This window comes from Hermetia illucens, chromosome 3 (assembly GCF_905115235.1).
Source record: "Hermetia illucens chromosome 3, iHerIll2.2.curated.20191125, whole genome shotgun sequence".
NCBI classification, from domain to species: domain Eukaryota; kingdom Metazoa; phylum Arthropoda; class Insecta; order Diptera; family Stratiomyidae; genus Hermetia; species Hermetia illucens.
In genome coordinates, this window is record NC_051851.1 from 43,645,041 (window position 1) to 43,663,183 (window position 18,143).

The following is an 18,143-nucleotide window of genomic DNA, read 5'->3' on the forward strand; positions in this document are numbered from 1 at the left end:
ACTTTGGAATTATTTTCCGAAAACACTAAACAACTTAGGTATTCTGCAAAAAAGCATTTATTATAGAAATATTGAAGAGTGCTCCAGAGCTCTTCAAAACAAAACAGCGACTTCCCACCGTTTTCACAGAGACGTCTTTCTTGTCATAGCTGCTTGGCCGGATCCATAACTGTAACAGTTTCAAGGAAACAAAATGAAATCGATTAGGTATCATAATAGCTTGGACAAAATTGATGAGTTATTGTACGGAAAAATTTTAAAAGAAAACCTAGGGTCGAGTAGCAAAAAGTCCTAAATAGACAGACAATGAAAAGTTCAAGTCAATCGAACAAAAATTATTCAAGATATCAGTCCGGCCAATTTGAAATTTGTTGTTTTCAGGAAAACGCATTTTAAGTTTTAGGTACTGAAGCCATAGATAAATTCGTATTGCATTGATTCTGCTATGCCTGCCACATTCAACTGGCCTTCCAATTTATCGTTCTCCTTATGCCTTTCCTTCATTATCAGATTTGCGTCAGTTCTCATCTGTTTCGCAGCATTGGAAAAGGACCTCTCCGCCTTGATTGTTTTGATTTGCTCTCACAGCACATATTATAAATGGTTGGAATGGTTTTTCATGCCCATAGTGGTCAATATTTGCATTATCGATCGAATTCCATCATTGAAAATACCGCGACTATATCTACCATAATATTACTTTACTAGATTAAGTAGATTCCAGAGTCGTCCTTAGACAGTGGTATTGTCAAAATCAGTGAGTGCACCCGCATTTTATCTTCACTCATTGCACAACTACATTGATCAACGATATAAATGTGCACTTATCCCAAACTAAAAGCGAAACAAAACGGATACTCTAATTTACGATACCAATTACGACACCTAAATTGCACTGGAAGGGACCAAGCTTTTCCAGATTTTTCTCATGCATGGAACTTTGCTACATGATTTTTAAGGCTCTGTGTAAAATAAAACCTTATTAAAATTAGTTAAATGTTTATCTGCGACACGCATTTTACTCAGAAACGGCTGTATCGATTGACACCAAATTTGAAGAAGATGGAAAGTCGAAAACTATGAACGCGTGAGGCGAATTACATCCTTCTATGTTGAGTTTAACGGGATTCCCAGATATGCAAATGGGAGGTGTAATTTTTTTCGCCAAACATGGTCGTGTGGTATCAAATGCAAGGTCTCAGTTCGTATTCTTTGAGAGCGGTCTTTGTTTTAACATTTGTTGGAAAGCCAGGGAATACGGTGACTATAAAATGATTTTTTTTACTAACCCATTCTCAAAAACGACCAAACCGGAAAATCTGAAAAAAATCATAAAGCTCTATACGCTCACCAGGCCTTAAAATACCTCCCATATCGATATCTACTCAAATCAAGTTAATAATAGTACTGTGGCGCAGTAGGATTCGCAGCATTCGAATTGCGAATTGCGAATGCAAGTGGTTAGATGACGCCACCGGCGCTCTCCACACATTTTAGAACTCGCCACAGGAGTGGGGAGCAAGCGGTGAAAAAATGCCGTTAGTTGGTGGCAGAGGGGCTTCCAGCCTTGACCGAAGACAGCCGTGTTTTATCTATGTAACGTTTTCCCGTATTCTGTACTGATTTTGACGCCGAACTTTAGTAATTTAATTAAGCAATTTAATTGAATTAAGCAATTGTGCGTTAAGACTTTTGTTGGTTAAATGAAAACTGAAAATTTCACTGAACGTTAAATGCGGAGTGAGTTTTGTGAACTTTTGCAAATATAAGAGTGTTTTGATGAGGATATGGCGGGTGTCAATTCTAGCTAAAAAGGCTGGGAGTAGATCAGCACAATACTTTGCTATATTTTTGAGAAGTTGACTATAAACCCCCTTAAGTTTAGCCTAGAGTCGTAGAAATAGTAGTAATATAGACTATAGTATGAAGCATGATGTCTTCAAGTTCGGTCAAGATCGTACTATTACACAAAGTTACAGTAGCTCAAATTTATCTCTTCTGCGTAAATTTACGGTATCCCAACATACTAAATAACAAGTTCACACTAAAGTGGGTAGTCTGACACGCTAACTAGATGCAAATACATTGCAGGTTACGCATAAACTGAATAGCTCTGCACTCAAATATACTTACACAGGAAATACGCAAAAAGTTTCATACCGGAAGACCTTCCGGTTTTAGACTTTAATTTAATTAAGGCATAGTTTAAAACAAGAAAAATTGGATTTTCCGAAAGTTGTGGGTTTCCTCTTTAAGGTGAATTAGGAGTTACAATGCCAAATTTGTAAAAACGGAGAATCCCCGTTCTAGATGCAAACAATTGTACATTTGGCATTTCCAAGCTTGTATAGTACTGCACAGAAACTTTTGGACCGCCCTGAATATATTTTTGTGCTTGTAGCTATATTTGATCCTATCGTGGGTGCTCTTGTGGAGCTGACCTTGGCCAAACCGATTTGAATTAAGAAAAAGAGCCATGAAAAATCGGAATAAAAAGTAGTGCGAACAAATTTTCGATTCTCAAACTGTGAAGTTATCGTAATCTTCCTCGTATTGAAAGTGTAAAACAGACTGTATATTCGTTGATGTCTTGTTTTTGCTGGCCGGAACACCAAACTTGATACATTGAAAGTACAAACTGCAATCACTGTTTTGTTTATAATATGGAAATGCAATGGCGGCACCCCCTACATCAAATTGGAGCTGTTCTTCTCCAAGGAATAGCAAACTGCTATCACTATCAGACGAGAATTCGAAAATTTTCATAAGAGCTTATCTGTAACGCTTTATCGGTGCTAGATTATTAGTCATCTTGAAGATTTGCATTAAAATATTACTGGGGACCTATTTTGGTATGATTCAGAAAATATTCGTTCTATCATAAAAAAGAGTTCAAAAGTTGCGTCCTTGCTGTGAAGGATACGTAGCAAGGACACCACTTTTACTGTAAAAATTTGAATTCCTTTGAAAATTCTCGAACAAGTGTTTTGAAAAGACTGAATATATCTAAAAATACATACAAAAGCAAACAGTATTCATCATTTATCATTGATTTCAAAAGATACAAAATATTTTCTTAAATATGACATTTATTGCAAACAGATTATAATGTAAAAAATAGGAAGATTGCTCCAAAAATGCACACTTGAGTGGCAGATAAAGGATATAAAATATCTTACATTTGGATCCAAATGAATCTGCGATCAAACTCATACCTTCTTTAAATATGATCAATATTAGAAGATAAATGTCTAGGACAGTTTCTTAATGCCTAAAGAATTTCACATATGTAGATTAACCCTGAGACGCAGAAGTCCGAAATATTACCCCACAAATCGCCTGCACGATCAACTGATTAGTTCCGGACGGTATTTTTTGGGGAGATTTAATTTTATCCAAAAAAAATCAAATATGTATGACGAATGTGTGTTTTGAAGACGCATATTATAAATTATCAATATATTTCCTTGCCAGCCAGTCGTAACTTTGTCGCTCCCAGATTACATGGACCATAACAACGAATCACATCGATCGTCATTCCTGTGAAAATATTCAAGCAAATGATCGGATCCCTAAGGTAAAAAAGTGGGGCCAGATCCAAGATACACGGTAAATAACAAGATTTCTCCTGCCTCTTGACGCGCTGAATTAACATCATAATTTTTTCATACGCGAAAAATTTTCAACGATATTGCAGAATTATATATATAAAATGTTCTTTGCTCGATCATCACATATTACACATCATATCAATCTGATCGGAACGTTGTGACCTGAAAAATCTTCGTTTTCGTGGAACTATTAAAGAATTTCACTTGAGGACGGTCTGTGAAAAAGTTAAGACGCAATCCAAGTTCGGGATATTTTATATTTGTGCACGTTATAGGCCCGTACATATCGGACTTCTTAGGAGAAACAGTGTCTCCATTAGAATTAACTAAGGGTGATTTTATTAATTGGTTTAGGATTAAATCTCTTTAGACTGTGTAAATAATTGCAATTCAAAAAAGACGTAAAAGATCGTTTTTGTGCGAGTGCAATTAATTAGATTCGGAAACAGGAAATTTCGAAGTGCCAAGATACTTTACATTAAATTGAGCCATTCTCATATGATAAAAAATTTAATTTTTTGAAATTTCAATTAATAAAGTGAAAAAGTGTCAAATTGGGGGTAGTTTGAAGATTTTCCTTAGAAAATCAAGAACTACCGAGGAAATTTCTTAAAATTTAATTTTTTTAATCAATTTCTGGAAAATAATTATATCTATAATATTTTACATAATTTAAAAGAAATCAATTCCATTTCGATAATTAGCAAATTAAAAATATACTTATTAATTGAAAAATAAAAAAAAAATATCAAAATGATGCTATGGCTAACAGAAAGGAAAGACCCTCCAGTTAATTGGGACGAGACTACTTTATATTATCGAGATTTTAAACGTAGTGTTACTCTATCAGAATACGATCATGCTGAACGTATGCAAGTCTATTTCAAAGAACAGGATATACCACAAAATGAAGTGAATGGATGTGATTTTGTGCCAACAAATTTCTTATCGTCATTCTTTATACAAACTCATAAAGGTACTTCTTTGTTTGGTATTTAATTTTAAGTTAAATATTAAAACAAAAGTTTGGATAGGATTATCTCTCTGTAGTTCGAATTTTATTCCTTTACATCCATTAATCAATCAATTATATACAATTTTCATCACAGATGTTACTTTCTCATAAAATCATCACACTCTCGATTTTACGATTGTATATAATTTTTGTTTTACTATAAGCATTTTCCATTACAATACAATTAAGAATCCATTAATATTTATATCCAATAAAACTTTCCGATTAATTTTCCATTCTGATATCTACAAAGTATCAACGATTTGGAGAAATGTTTCCGCAGTTTTGTTGAACCTGGTGATATAAAAAAACGATTTCATATGGTGGATATATATACGAGTATGTTAAGGAGAAAATCGATAGGATAAAATTCGGTTACGAAAATAGACCCGAATTTCTATTTGTATCCATACATAAATGTGTGGGACTACTACAAAGTTTTATATCATAAATCATCATTATAAAATTACATATTTCATGATTGAACCAGGACGGGAAGATATTTTTTCACTAAAGTTATTGATATTGAAAGAGGAATATTCCGGTGGATTTCAGTTTTAGTTCAGCCTTGACGACACCCTCCTATTTTGGGTCTCATATAGATCACTTTTCGACATCACATATCTATAGAATTACTACTAAATATTATTAAAAATTTGAATTATGTCACATATTCGGACGCTGATCTAGCGTTTTGGGTTTTTTTTACTACTGGGGCAAAATATTGTCTTCCTCTCCCAGAAAGAAAATCCATATTTTATTAGAAATTATTTTATTAGTAATAACTTTCTACTGTTTTTTTTCCTTAAATATTGGTTAGTTGTGAATTTATATTTTCCTTAAATTGCTGAGTTTTGACAATTTTATTTTTACTTTTGAAGAATTCTTAAACGAGGAAAGAAATTTTATTGTTTGAAAAGTTTCAACTGTTCGGTCGTACACTGTAGGCTTCAAAATGAATAATGCCATTATCGCGTAATTACTTATTTTCAACACAATTCATTTCCACCGCATGGCACACCAAACAATCCAGTTTTATAGTATAATTTCGTTGAGAGATTTTGAAGAGGCTGCCGTTTTACTCTTTCACACCCAAAAATTGTGGGTCCTTTTATTATCATTTTATTTTTAAATATATTTACTGAATAAATATTTACCTAACTATAATTCTAGATGCTAATTAATGATGCCTTTACTGTTTAAAGTGCCCGGTACAATGTGGGAGGTGTTTTTGTTTGCATTGAAAACTTCGGTTTTATGTTAACATTTTTTCCACTCATATAAAATTCTTCCGCTCCTGAATATCCGAAGAAAAACTGTTACTTTGATACACACATGGAAATAGTTGCAATCCGTTTAACGAGTTCTCATCAGATTTATCTACTTTGGGTTCTTCCCCGCTATGAAATGCTGATTTCATCTTTCATTTCCATCAACTAATCAGCTTAAACCATTCAATTCAGAAGAAATTATTAAAGTTTTGTATCACACACTTCCTTGGCTAATCGACAAAGCTATTGAAATTAGGCTTCTATCAGTTGCTTCAAAGCTTGGCTAGTCCTTGTTAAGTGCTATCAAATTATCATTTATTCTATTCATGGTAAAGCCTTTTGAATAGTTTAATGCTATCAATTTTACGGATTTCAATAACCGAATAGTTTCAGTATTTAACTGCCAAGTTAATATTAGTTTACAAAGATACGTGTAAAACAAGTGCTGTTCATTTTTACTACCGAGTCTAATTTCCCCAAATGAAAGTGTGAATTTGACAGATGACCTAAGAAATTGATTCCACTTATTACTGAAAAAATCGATTTTCTTACATTTTTTGAAATATAACTATCTGTGAATACGTTCTTAAAATGTCAAGTCGATGCGAATTGATTGAAATATGGTCGTTGAAAGAGAAGAATCCATCCGACCTGAAGTTGAAACTTTACACGCGTTTTTCTAAAAATGATATGTTTTAAAATTACCCGGATACTACTAAACCGATCTTTTTGAAATTTGGCAGGCATATTGTTGTTTAAAATGGAACCATTAACTTTAACTGTCCACTATTATGTGAAAAATGCATATTTTTTTAAATCCTTCGATCAAACACTAGTTTTTACTGTTATTTAATTAAATCCGTCGACATTTTTTGGTTCAGATGATCCAGTTCGCCACACTTTTGATGATCCGCAAAAAATACTTTTTTACGGCATTCTATAACATAGCTGTATAATATTTTTCCATAATATTGATCGTTCAGAAAAGCTTCGAAGTTTCCGTAAAAAAAAATTCGTGAAAGTGATCTATTGTTTGCGCAGCAAGTGGGTTTAACCCCTTAATAAGTTTGTCGGATGATATATGTACGGATGGATGATTCAAATGATATATTCGCCACAATACCAGAGGAGCGTGAAAAGTGTCCGAAATGATGAAGAAATAGCTCTAGAAGGTTTTATTTTTTACCGGTATTCTATAAGGCTGACTAGCTACTCTGTTAATATACGTTTGAGAGCTTGTGGTTGTGCACGTGAAAATGGGGTGACAGAGTAGCATGCTGTTTTGAAATACTTCTACTTGAAATAATTAACACCACATCATATCAAAGAAAAAATGGATTCACCACTAAAAGACTCTTCTCCATGATATTCAACAGCGAAACATTGTAATCCTAAATTTAAAAAAGGTCGCATGAGCACTAATGACGCATCAAGTTGAGGATGCCCCGTTGTGGATACAACTGTCGAAATAGTTGAAAAGATCATAAAATCCTGGCTGAGAATCCTACATTGGAAACAAATCAGATAGCCGAGACGAAGCTCTCTGCTAGATGACTGCCACATTTGTTTGACGCTTCGTCAGAAGTTGAACCAGAAAACTGTTCCGATCGCAAATTAGACACTCTACAAGCAAAATCCCGGCGAATTTTTGGGTAGATTTATAACTGTGGTTGAAACTTGGGTACATTGGGTACCTGAAACCAAACAATAGCAAAACAATGGATTGGACATGTAAATCAAAATCAAACAAGATAAAATCAATTTTTTCGGCACCTATGATTATAGCATTGCAACAGTTTTTTTTTTGACGCAAAAGGAATTACCGTCATTGATCAAACCATCACTGTGAACACTACGCCAAGTTATTACAACGACTGCAAATGGCGAAGAAAAACTCTCCTATCCATTCGTGGATCGTTGCCATGGCTAAAATTAATGAATTGAAGTCCAAATTGTTCTTCTATCGAGCATATTCATTAGATTTAGTCCCCGGTAACGATCATTTGTTTAATAACAATCGTTGGCTCAACAATTCATATTGTATCAGGGCCTTGAAGTGTGTTAGAATACCGCATTCAAGACCTTAACGGTACACTATAGGAGGTAATGTGGAGAGCATTGCACTCGCCCGAGATTATTACTCTGATTTGACTTAAGTATTCATTCGCAGCTGAGTCGGCGGGTATCCGACAGCTAGTCACGATAACAAATCCCTCCACCATCAATGAGATTTGAACCGCGACCTTCTGCTACGACAGCCCAACGCTCTAGCCATTTGACCCATCCAGACACACATTATTTGTTTCCTTATCTCAAAAAGTGGAACAGAGTTAAAAAAGTAGGGACAACGAGGCAGTTATACGTATTTTGTAAAACTTGATGATTCTCACCATGAAAATGCTCATGCCTCCCTCTCCAAATTGGCGCCGCTAGATATATGTAAAAGAATTCACAGGCCACATATTCTTACCAAATTTCGTAACAATCGGTCCGAATAAATCGAGTGTGACAGGCAGACAGACATCGAATCGATTCTAATAAGGTTTTGTTTCACACAAAACTAAACTTTTACTAAGAAAATGCATTGTATTAAAAGTCGCTCAAATGAGTTCCTTCTTCATTCAACGCTTCTAACGATTTTTGTCTGTTTGCAAACTTAAAAAGAATGCTCCACGGAAACAAATTTGGTTCCAGTGAACAACCACTTGCCGACTTTCGAGCATATTTCGAGGCCAAAGATAAATGTTGCTTTTTAAGGTACATCTGTTCTCTCGTCAACACGCCATAGAATAAGCGGGTATTAATTATGTGAACATTGAAGAATGGATTTTCATCAGGATTTTCCGATATTTTAATGCGGGTATGCTGCTGTGAAACGTTGAAACCAGTAGAAAAAATTGAATAAATAAAAAAAAAATTTGACAAAAAACTAAGCAATAAAGTATACCAGTCTTGTTTCCGAATAATCAAAAAAGTCAAAATCATAATACACCAACATTATGAATCTTTTTCCATTGATATGCTCCAATTGATTTACCTCCATGCATGCAATATTTCATAGCTTCATAATTTTCCAATCTTTCTATATCTTAGATCGAAATTTCATTGAAGCAAGAAACTCTTGCTCGATTTAAAACCAAACGTTTCAGTACTAGCAGCTAACATAAAACAAATGCCCAAGTACTTGCTAGCATATTAAGTCGCCTCGCGAAAATTATTAATGAGTTTATGATGTCTTCATAATGACGGTACTTTTAGGTTGTGAGTGCTTCCTCGGCTTTCAAATAGGAACGCTTTATTTTTAGTTCAAAGGCAGGCGTGCATAATCATCAATATTAAGTTCGAAAATACGATAGAGTCCATACAGCTTTCTATATACTCATGTGTATAATGAGTTCCCTCAAACGATCGATTGGATCTCTGATTTCAACATTTTTTTTTTTTTTGACTAATGCCCCCTCCACTTTTCTTGGCGTGAATATTAGTTTTCATATTTCGAAATGAATTTTATTCCAGAAAATAGATTAGCGTTTTTCAAATTCATGTGGGAATCACTGGATGATTTTGCTTTATTGATTCTGTTCCATAAGCACACATCCTAGCACTAGACAGGTGGAGAAGACAACAAACTGATGGATGGAATGGCATCGGAACTCATTTCCGTATACGATCAGTATTTGCACAGATGGGAAGCGTGATGCTGGGAACGCATATGCTTTTACGTGTTTTTGCATGATAATGACTACTAAGATAAAAGAAAAACATTTCATATCGAAATCTGTTGATGGTTCATGCATCTGAATAGATTTCCAGCAATTATGTTCTCGACCCGTCCATCATTTGCGTCATTTACTTGGTTAAATATTAAATATCTAATACACAAATAACTACTGCGCTCATCAAATCGTCCTCTTAAAATCTTTTATCAAGTCTGTTCACGCGAATGTTTTTTTTATTACAAATGGGGAAAAAATTGATTTCATTTTGACAAACAAAGAAGATCTGCCCGTCTTTTTAGATAGAATCAAACAAAGAAACAATTCGCAATCGATGTTTCTAGGTTTCAATATCGCTGTTCAAGTTTAAGAAACAGATTGGCTCGGCGCTCACAATCAAGGTGCTTTGTGTTTTTAAAGTTTTAGATCAAACAAAGCCTTATCAAAATCCATCCCTCTGCCTATCACACGTAATTTATTCAAAGAAAGCTATATCTATTAACACGATATTTAGTGAAAATGGCGCAACTGTCAACTTCTAATCATGCAATGAAAGGCATCACTTTATATTCTATTTAAGGGGGAGCTTTCATACACACAAAAGGGAGTACAAAATTTATTTTTCCCGAATATAGCCATATTGGATAATAAATGCAAGACCTCGATTAGTACTTCCTAGAACAGATTTTAAATAAAGTTAATAGTAGTACATTACTATATTTCATCATTTCGCTGGAAACTTCCCTTTCACTTAAGTTCATCCAATCAAAAACAATTGCAGTGATATAGGCGATAACATAAAGTATAATACAAGAAAATTTCATGGAAACCGTGTTTTTACTAACAAAAATATAGGAGATCAAAACTGTCTCATCTTCAGTATCATATTAGGGCGATTGATCTAACATACTAGATGCATACCTATTTCGAGCTACATACAAATAAAACCGTATTCAAAAGTAGAACAAAGAAACGGCACCGAAGGAAGTCAGAGCGTTGGAAGAACCATCCCCGTAGACGCTGATTCAACATCAGAAAGCTAAAAACATTGGTGTAAAGTGGGCTCAGCCAAAAGACTCAATTAAGACGGCTGCAGAGAAAATCACTGAATAGCAACTCCAACGCAAAAGGAACAGTTTAACGAAGCAATCGGTGAAGAAAACGCTTCATATAAACAAAATCATGAGCGATCAGCAGGAGCCAAGTGAGACAACTACGCTGACAAAATCTGCAGAAAGTGGAAACGAAAACATATTAATAACATGGTCTGCAAATTGAATAATAATTTCAAGAGACATCATTTAAGACTCTCATACAAATCGAGGAAGGAATCACCGCAGGACACAAAGAGGGGAATCTTATCGCAGAGACGAAGCAAATAAAAAAATCGGTAAGCCCAATATTTCGAGGAGCTCATCAATGCCCCAACTTAATCTTCTCGCATCGATTGAACATGAAACCGTACAGTCATCTGTCCCATTACCTACACAGAAGTCAAAATGCTGAGAAATGTTAAAGTATGAATGGAATGCCTGAGAATCTGCTAAAAACAAGAACTATAGAGGTAGCGACCAATCCTCATGAGCTCATAAACACCGCTTTGTCTGACGAAACTAGGCCAGTAGTGTCATTTGTCCTATTTATAAATAGTGAGAAACGACTGGGATCTATAAAGGGATATCGTTGTTATGTGTATGTTATTAAAAGTGTTGTCAAAAATAGTCGAAAGAAGGCTGAAACCTTTCTCAAAAAATATGGTCGATGAATTTCATGGAGAATATCAACGATTAGATACTGAACAAAAACTAGGAATATATCATTGATGTCCACCACAATTACGAGACTTGAAACATATAACCGACAACTAACAACTCCGAATTGAAGCCATTGCCTTGCTGCTGACCCTAATATTATTCAACATCGCTCTACAGTACATAATCCGAAAGGTGTCGGTGGATCTAAATGGTACGCTACTGATAATGATGAAATGAAAATCCGGGTGCGATCGGGGGAGTCGCTGGTATAGTTTGACAAAGTAGCAAAGGAAGTTGGCCTAAAAATAAACGAACAGCGATTAAGCAAATCGAAGAGCAAAAACAATGCTTTCGAACATCGAGTCCTCGGGAGAGTCTTAGCTTCAGTGGAAACGGACGGCGTATAACGAATGAGATACAACATTGAGGTGCACCTATTATCCGACGAACCAAAGGCTATCATTCATATTAACTTTGAAAGCTCCGGTAGGCAGGTCATGTAGAACGCATCCCCAGACATCTAGTTAAAGGTACACAACCGTCAGGAAAAGTTCGAAACAGTTGGGAGGACTCAGTTCCTTTTCTAATTATATTTAAATTAGATAAAAAATACAAGGATGAGCAATACCTTGGAAAAACCTAAAACTATATACTTTTTGACGGCGCGATGATTGAGGGGGTAGAGCATTAGCCTCTCGATCTCGTTACTTCGAGTTTGTATCCCGATCGGCATGGTTATGTTCTGTTCGTCTTTGTGCTTGTCTCCGCCGCTGTAAGCTTATCAGTTGCACATCATTAATGTGATGATAGTGAAACCGAAACTCAGTCCACTCCATAAAAGAGTAAGCAGGACCCAACATATACTTCTTCCTTATATATTATTAGCGATTCTAGGTCATCATTTATGAAGGACATAGAAACCCAATATTCATCTGTATTAACTTCATGACACCACAGGGGAATTGTGAATATGTTACAAACCCCGGATTTCGGAAAATGCAGCTCCATTGGTCTCACGAGAGATTCTACTCTGTGATGTATGCGTAACCACATGTGTCATGAAACTCTCAGAGGGCCGGCCTAATTAAATAGCTGGGTTGAAAGCAGATTAAGATGTAATAATTTTGTCCATGTATTAGATAACCTTGAAGTCATGTTAACCACTTTAGGGTGGTTTTGTATCTAGTGTTTCAATTGATGAAACTGAAGAATGCTTTTTCTTTTAGGATACAAAGTAATTTTGTTCAATAATTACCGTATTTCAGGATCAGTTGTTTTCTTCTTCTGTGTTTCTTCTGCCCTGCCCCTCCCCCTTTTGCATCTTTTTTCAGAACTTACCATGTATCTCCTTCCTAATATTAAGTCTATTTCTGTACCTATGTACATGATAAGTTTTTCAGTGATAACAATGACAAACACATTTTTCCTATATTTCCTTGTAGTGAAATATGACTTCTGTCACTTTCAGTCTTCTAGTCTTCAATTTACGATTATTTTTTGGATTACCATACCACCTTTTTCTACTTTGTAACACACCCCAGAATTTGTATAGATGACAGCCAAAAAATCACTTGATATTCTAGAAAACATTTGTTCTCACTCCTCAAATATAAAAAGGTCAGCAACCGCAAAACGAAAGAGTCAAAAAAGATTCAGAATTCTTTCAAAACATCCGATAGGCCCTCATTTGAGTACATCGACAAAAGACAAAACATCAATGCAATAAAAATGATCAACAACTTGTTGATTTGAGTGTCTATCGGACACATGCGGTCGATTTATCCCTCACCCACACATCAAAAGAAAACATTCAAATGAACTACGCTATGAAAAAAATCTATTCTGAAAAAATAATTGGCATCAAAAGAATTCTACATGAGACGCGATACAACGAATATACAATATTCGAGAAAATCTCAATCATTTTAAAAAATCTTTATAAACAACTTTCTTTTTCTTATTTCTGATCCTAAAAATAAAAATATATCAAATTTTCATTCGGTGATTCATTTGAGTTTCGCTGTTTTTGGTTTCCGATGGTATTTACCAATACATATTTTAGGATAAAGTGGATGATCGTGATAAAGGTATACAATCAAATACATATTTTCTCTTGGAGGCAGCAAAATATTGTCGCCACTGCCTCCGAATTTCACACAAAATATGCGGCTTCTATCTCCTTTAATCTAATATCTTTATATTTATAACGGTGCATATTATCTGGCTGATTTCAGGGTCTGCGACAGTATTTATAACATGTGATTCTTTTTCTTGTCCCACGCTTTGATTGCTGAAATTCTCACATTAGAAACACTCACTTAGAATGAGCGCCATATAAATTTTTAGAAAAATAACAATCATAAATTCGACGTAAACATAAATTAAAAAAGTATTTCACATTTCATGTTTTTATATCGGCGTTCTGTGTATATTTCAAAACGCCTTATATTCTATTTGGAGAAGCTTTACTGATTCCCTCCATCTACAAATTTACCGACGAAACATTCGCTCCTTCAACTGAACTCTCCCTGCCGGAATCACGTAGGTCTATCATCCCTTCGGTTTCTGATCTAATCCATGTGTGGGTCTGCGCTAGCCGTCAAGATTTTCAAAGCTTTATTGAAGTCTTCCACTTCAATTTTTTTTCTTCGAAACACAGATTTAGTTGGCTTAATTGATTTGGTCTTTGGAGTGCTTCATTAAAACATCGTTTCTTTTTCGAGGAACGTCTTTGTATGATGTCCCAGCTCTCTTCGGCTTGAGCCGTTTTTCCAACAATATTGCATTTAGTATGATGAGCCTACAGACATTTCAGCATATCCCTCTAGATATCTCTACGTAGAATCTCCCCGAACGTTATAATCCAGAAAACATGACCTAGAATAGACCCCTGGGTTACACCGGATGTTATTTGTTTCCTTCGCATGTGCCATATATAACAACTCTACAGAATCTAACAAAAACTTAAAGGTGTACTTTAGCGTCAGTATAACATCACTCCATCCAGAGCTATTGAATGTTTTACGGATGGCCAGCGTTGCAAATGGGACTGCTCCCAAAGTCGATTTTCCAGGTCCCAAATTGTGTTGACTCTCAGGGAGCCCGGCAGTATTTTGAATATCTTCCGCCAGTCGCAGCTTTGCCATTTTTCCCAGCAGCTTATCAGCTGCGAATAACAGGGTGGAATCCTCTTCCCCTTTACTAATCAGTACCAAGTGTTACTTTTTCCATATCTCTGGGAAAACTCCACACTATCGTTGAGCGTTCGGTTGCTGGTATCTTAACAGCACTCTCCTTGGAAATGATGTGCTCCACTACCTTTGATATGAAGTTTGTAGATCTTTTTTTTTTGCTAACTCTATCTCCTTCAGGTGCTCGCCGAGACGTGTTTCAACCTTCTTTATAGTATGTCCGATGTAAACTTTATTGCAATGGGTGGAAAAAATTTCGTGTACCCGAGATTTGACCATTTGGTCGATTGGGTCTTTGGTTGATCCCAAAAGAATTTTATTCTAGCTATTCCTGCTAATGAAAACGATGTACAAATCGTGTTTTCATAACTTTTGTTTCAGTGAAAAGGATCTAATTATAGCGATGCTATTTTCCTTTTTCGACTGTTGATCTGGAGTAAGTTTGATGAGCACTTGTCATTGAAGAATATTCCTCCGATCATCAATCAAATTGTCGGTAGTCCGATCGGTGTATTCTTCAAATCTGATAACTTCAAGAATATATTTGATCCTTCTCGAAATGCTCGACAAGAATACGGACATGTTCCTAACTTCAAACCTAGACCAGACCGAAGTGATCTGTTTTTGTTGGATAAAGATTACCGCCTGTCGCTATTTTTGGGCACGCTGCTCCCAGGGTAGAGATGAGGCAGCCTCTGATGAGTTGCCTCTGCCCTGAACGAAACCGTCAGTCAAGATTTTTGATAAACTTGGATGTTTAACCCAAAAAAAGCAGTCCGTGGACCACAATAGAGGAAGTAAGTTGCTTCCCAAGTGGTCCAGTCCGTCATCAAGTGGATGCGAACTCAGGACTACCAGCATTCTCAATATTGGTGTTTACCATACAGAATACTTTTGTAGTTTTCTTCGTCACAGCGATAGTATAGTTTATATCTGTTTGGGTCTTCGCCAGTCATTCATAGATGACCTAGATCGGAACTTGTTTTTCTTCGTTTCCAGAAAGAAACTAATTCTCGCTCTGGTCCAGAAGATTTTCGTGCCCCCTCCCTTAAGTAGGTATTCTTCCTCTCTACCATTTGGCATTGTGACTTTAACGTTTATTTCTTCCAGGCGGCGGTTCAAGGCCTTCTTGGCAGCATTTTTTACTTCCTCTTTTATTGATGCAGGAATTCGAATTTAATCTTTTCTTCTACCTCAAAGTGTAGAAGTAGAGCACACAGTCCTTGTTTCCCAATAACGTTAACCCTTACAACTTTAACTAGCTGAATTCCACTCACTCGATTCTTCAAGACTGACTGTATCTTACTGTTAGTTGGATAACCACGGCTTCTAGCCTACTACATCGTTTCCCTTTGCTTTATCCTCTCTTTTTTCTTTACATCCCGTAGTTTTTAGTCTCGATATCATGCTGTTATCTGCTACATAAATATTGACTTATCTTTAATGCTTCAAAGACCCAAGCAACAGGTTCAGAGTTCGACAGATTTACTCGGAATCACCTTAACCTGGACCACCAATGTAACGGTGACATATAGAAAACGTACCTGTTTCAATATCACAGAGGCTCTTGTGACATTACTACTAAGGTAATAGAACACCACTCGCACTTGCACCAGCCCTAAAGCGTTCTGTCCAAGATTTTAGTCCATATCACATTCAATCAACCACGGGCTTGTGAATTGCAGCTTAAGAATACACTCAAAGTATTTCCTACTTGTGGTAAGAGGCGACTAAAAGAAGAAATTTGTGGGCTAGTAAACTGCAAATTTTTAAACTTTATTACTATCGAAACGTCAACAAGCTTCAGATAGGGACTGACCCCACGGCTACGACTTTTGGCTATCGAAAACCGACTATGAATGGTTTCTAGAATGTGCTCTCCCTCTGGCGGCAATGTGCTTTTGTGCTCTGGAAAGCCAAGTGATAGCACTCGCGAAGCCTGTCTCGAGCTGCCTCTGATGGCTTGAATTGGGAGCCGGTTTCTCACAGACTTTTTAACTGCAAGATTAGTGGTCCAGATTAAGCTACATCACAATTATACAATGCTTTCCACCAACGGAGACTTCCGATATAGTGGAAATGAATGATTTCTATGAGCAATTACACGCAATTCAGCGTCATTGGTGGCACATTGTTCGAGCACAGAACCTGCCAAAAGGTCAGTTAGATTTCAACTAACCGAGACTGTACGATCAATCAGACCGACCTCTTTGCGATCAGCAGTAGATTTAGGTGTTATCTCTTGGATGTGCGTAACAAGAGAGGCGCTGACATCGGTCTCGAAAGGGATCACCATCTGAAGCCTGAGAATAACGATGAGCATTGGACTGCCACCAAAAGTGCTCTTTTTTCGAGTGCTGCACGGATCGTCGGTCACGTCCCGAACAGACTCCGATACCGAGCGAAATCTTGAAAAATTCAGCATAGTGTACGCCGGGACAAAAGAGAATTTGCAAGGAATCGGAACATGCCGCAGATCGCAATGATTTCAGAAATGTATAAGACATCACAAAAGAGCTTGCATGTGGTCGTAAATCTCTCGATGGTTCTGGTTCTCTCCCCTATACCTATGCTTATTCGTCGGGATTGTTTATTCGATATTCGCACCTCTCTTAACAAAGTAAATGTAGTAACAGGCAGTTGACTATCCGGCACCTGTCACTCCTCTGCTAGCTCAAAGAGATTTGCAACTAAACTCCCAACAAAATTCAGCAGTATTAGGGAGAAGAAAGAAGTATCATTTTTGACGGTTTTGTTCGTATTTTTACAAGATTCATGAATTTTAATTTTGTAATTCTAATTTCATCTGTCAAACGATAATCAAAACGGTTTTCTCTCTTTTCTTCATTACAGCTGAAGTAAAAATGCCGAGTGGAAAAGTTGATAAACCTCTAATTGAGGACAATCGCGATGGTACAGTTTCAATCAAATATGACCCAAAAGAAGAGGGTGTTCACGAATTGGCTGTTAAGTACAATGGAGAGCATGTCCAAGGTTTGTATAAAATTACAAAACTTTAACATATTATGTATACATATTGTGAGGATATTTTTACTAAGTGAATCATTTTTATGATAGGATCGCCATACAGATTCCACGTTGATTCCATCTCATCTGGATATGTTACCGCTTACGGTCCAGGCTTAACTCACGGCGTAAGTGGTGAACCATGTGTGTTCACAATTTCGACTAAAGGCGCCGGAGCTGGTGGTTTGTCATTGGCTGTCGAAGGGCCAAGCAAGGCTGATGTACGTGTGAAGCATTAACCATTCCCTATGTAATATATACCCTTACATTTCGAATTCATGTTTCAGATCTCCTACCATGACAACAAAGATGGAACCGTCACCGTAACCTATCTTCCAACTGCTCCCGGCGAATATAAGATTTCTGTTCGATTCGGGGATAAGAACATCAAAGGCTCTCCATTCTTCTCCAAGATCACTGGTGAAGGTCGTAAACGTAATCAAATCTCTGTTGGATCCTGCTCTGAAGTTACATTGCCTGGAGCGATCACTGATGCTGATCTGCGCTCATTGAATGCTTCCATTCAGGTAGAAATCATCAATTTAATTTTCATTTAGA

The 18,143-nt window shown here is 36.4% G+C and overlaps 1 protein-coding gene across 5 annotated transcripts in view; it reads left to right on the top strand.

Moving 5' to 3' along the window:
* The window catches only part of LOC119651104 (filamin-A), a 163,431-nt gene that overhangs the window by 142,561 nt on the left and 2,727 nt on the right, over nucleotides 1–18,143 (top strand). For 3 of the 5 annotated variants that reach the window (XM_038054463.1, XM_038054464.1, XM_038054467.1), the window contains 3 exons: nucleotides 17,412–17,552; nucleotides 17,637–17,806; nucleotides 17,873–18,112. In XM_038054463.1, the coding sequence (XP_037910391.1) occupies nucleotides 17,412–17,552; nucleotides 17,637–17,806; nucleotides 17,873–18,112 (551 nt within the window). Of the gene's footprint in view, nucleotides 1–3,806; nucleotides 3,944–4,337; nucleotides 4,588–17,411; nucleotides 17,553–17,636; nucleotides 17,807–17,872; nucleotides 18,113–18,143 lie in introns of those variants that run through there. The other 2 variants (XM_038054466.1, XM_038054465.1) reach the window with 2 other exon arrangements.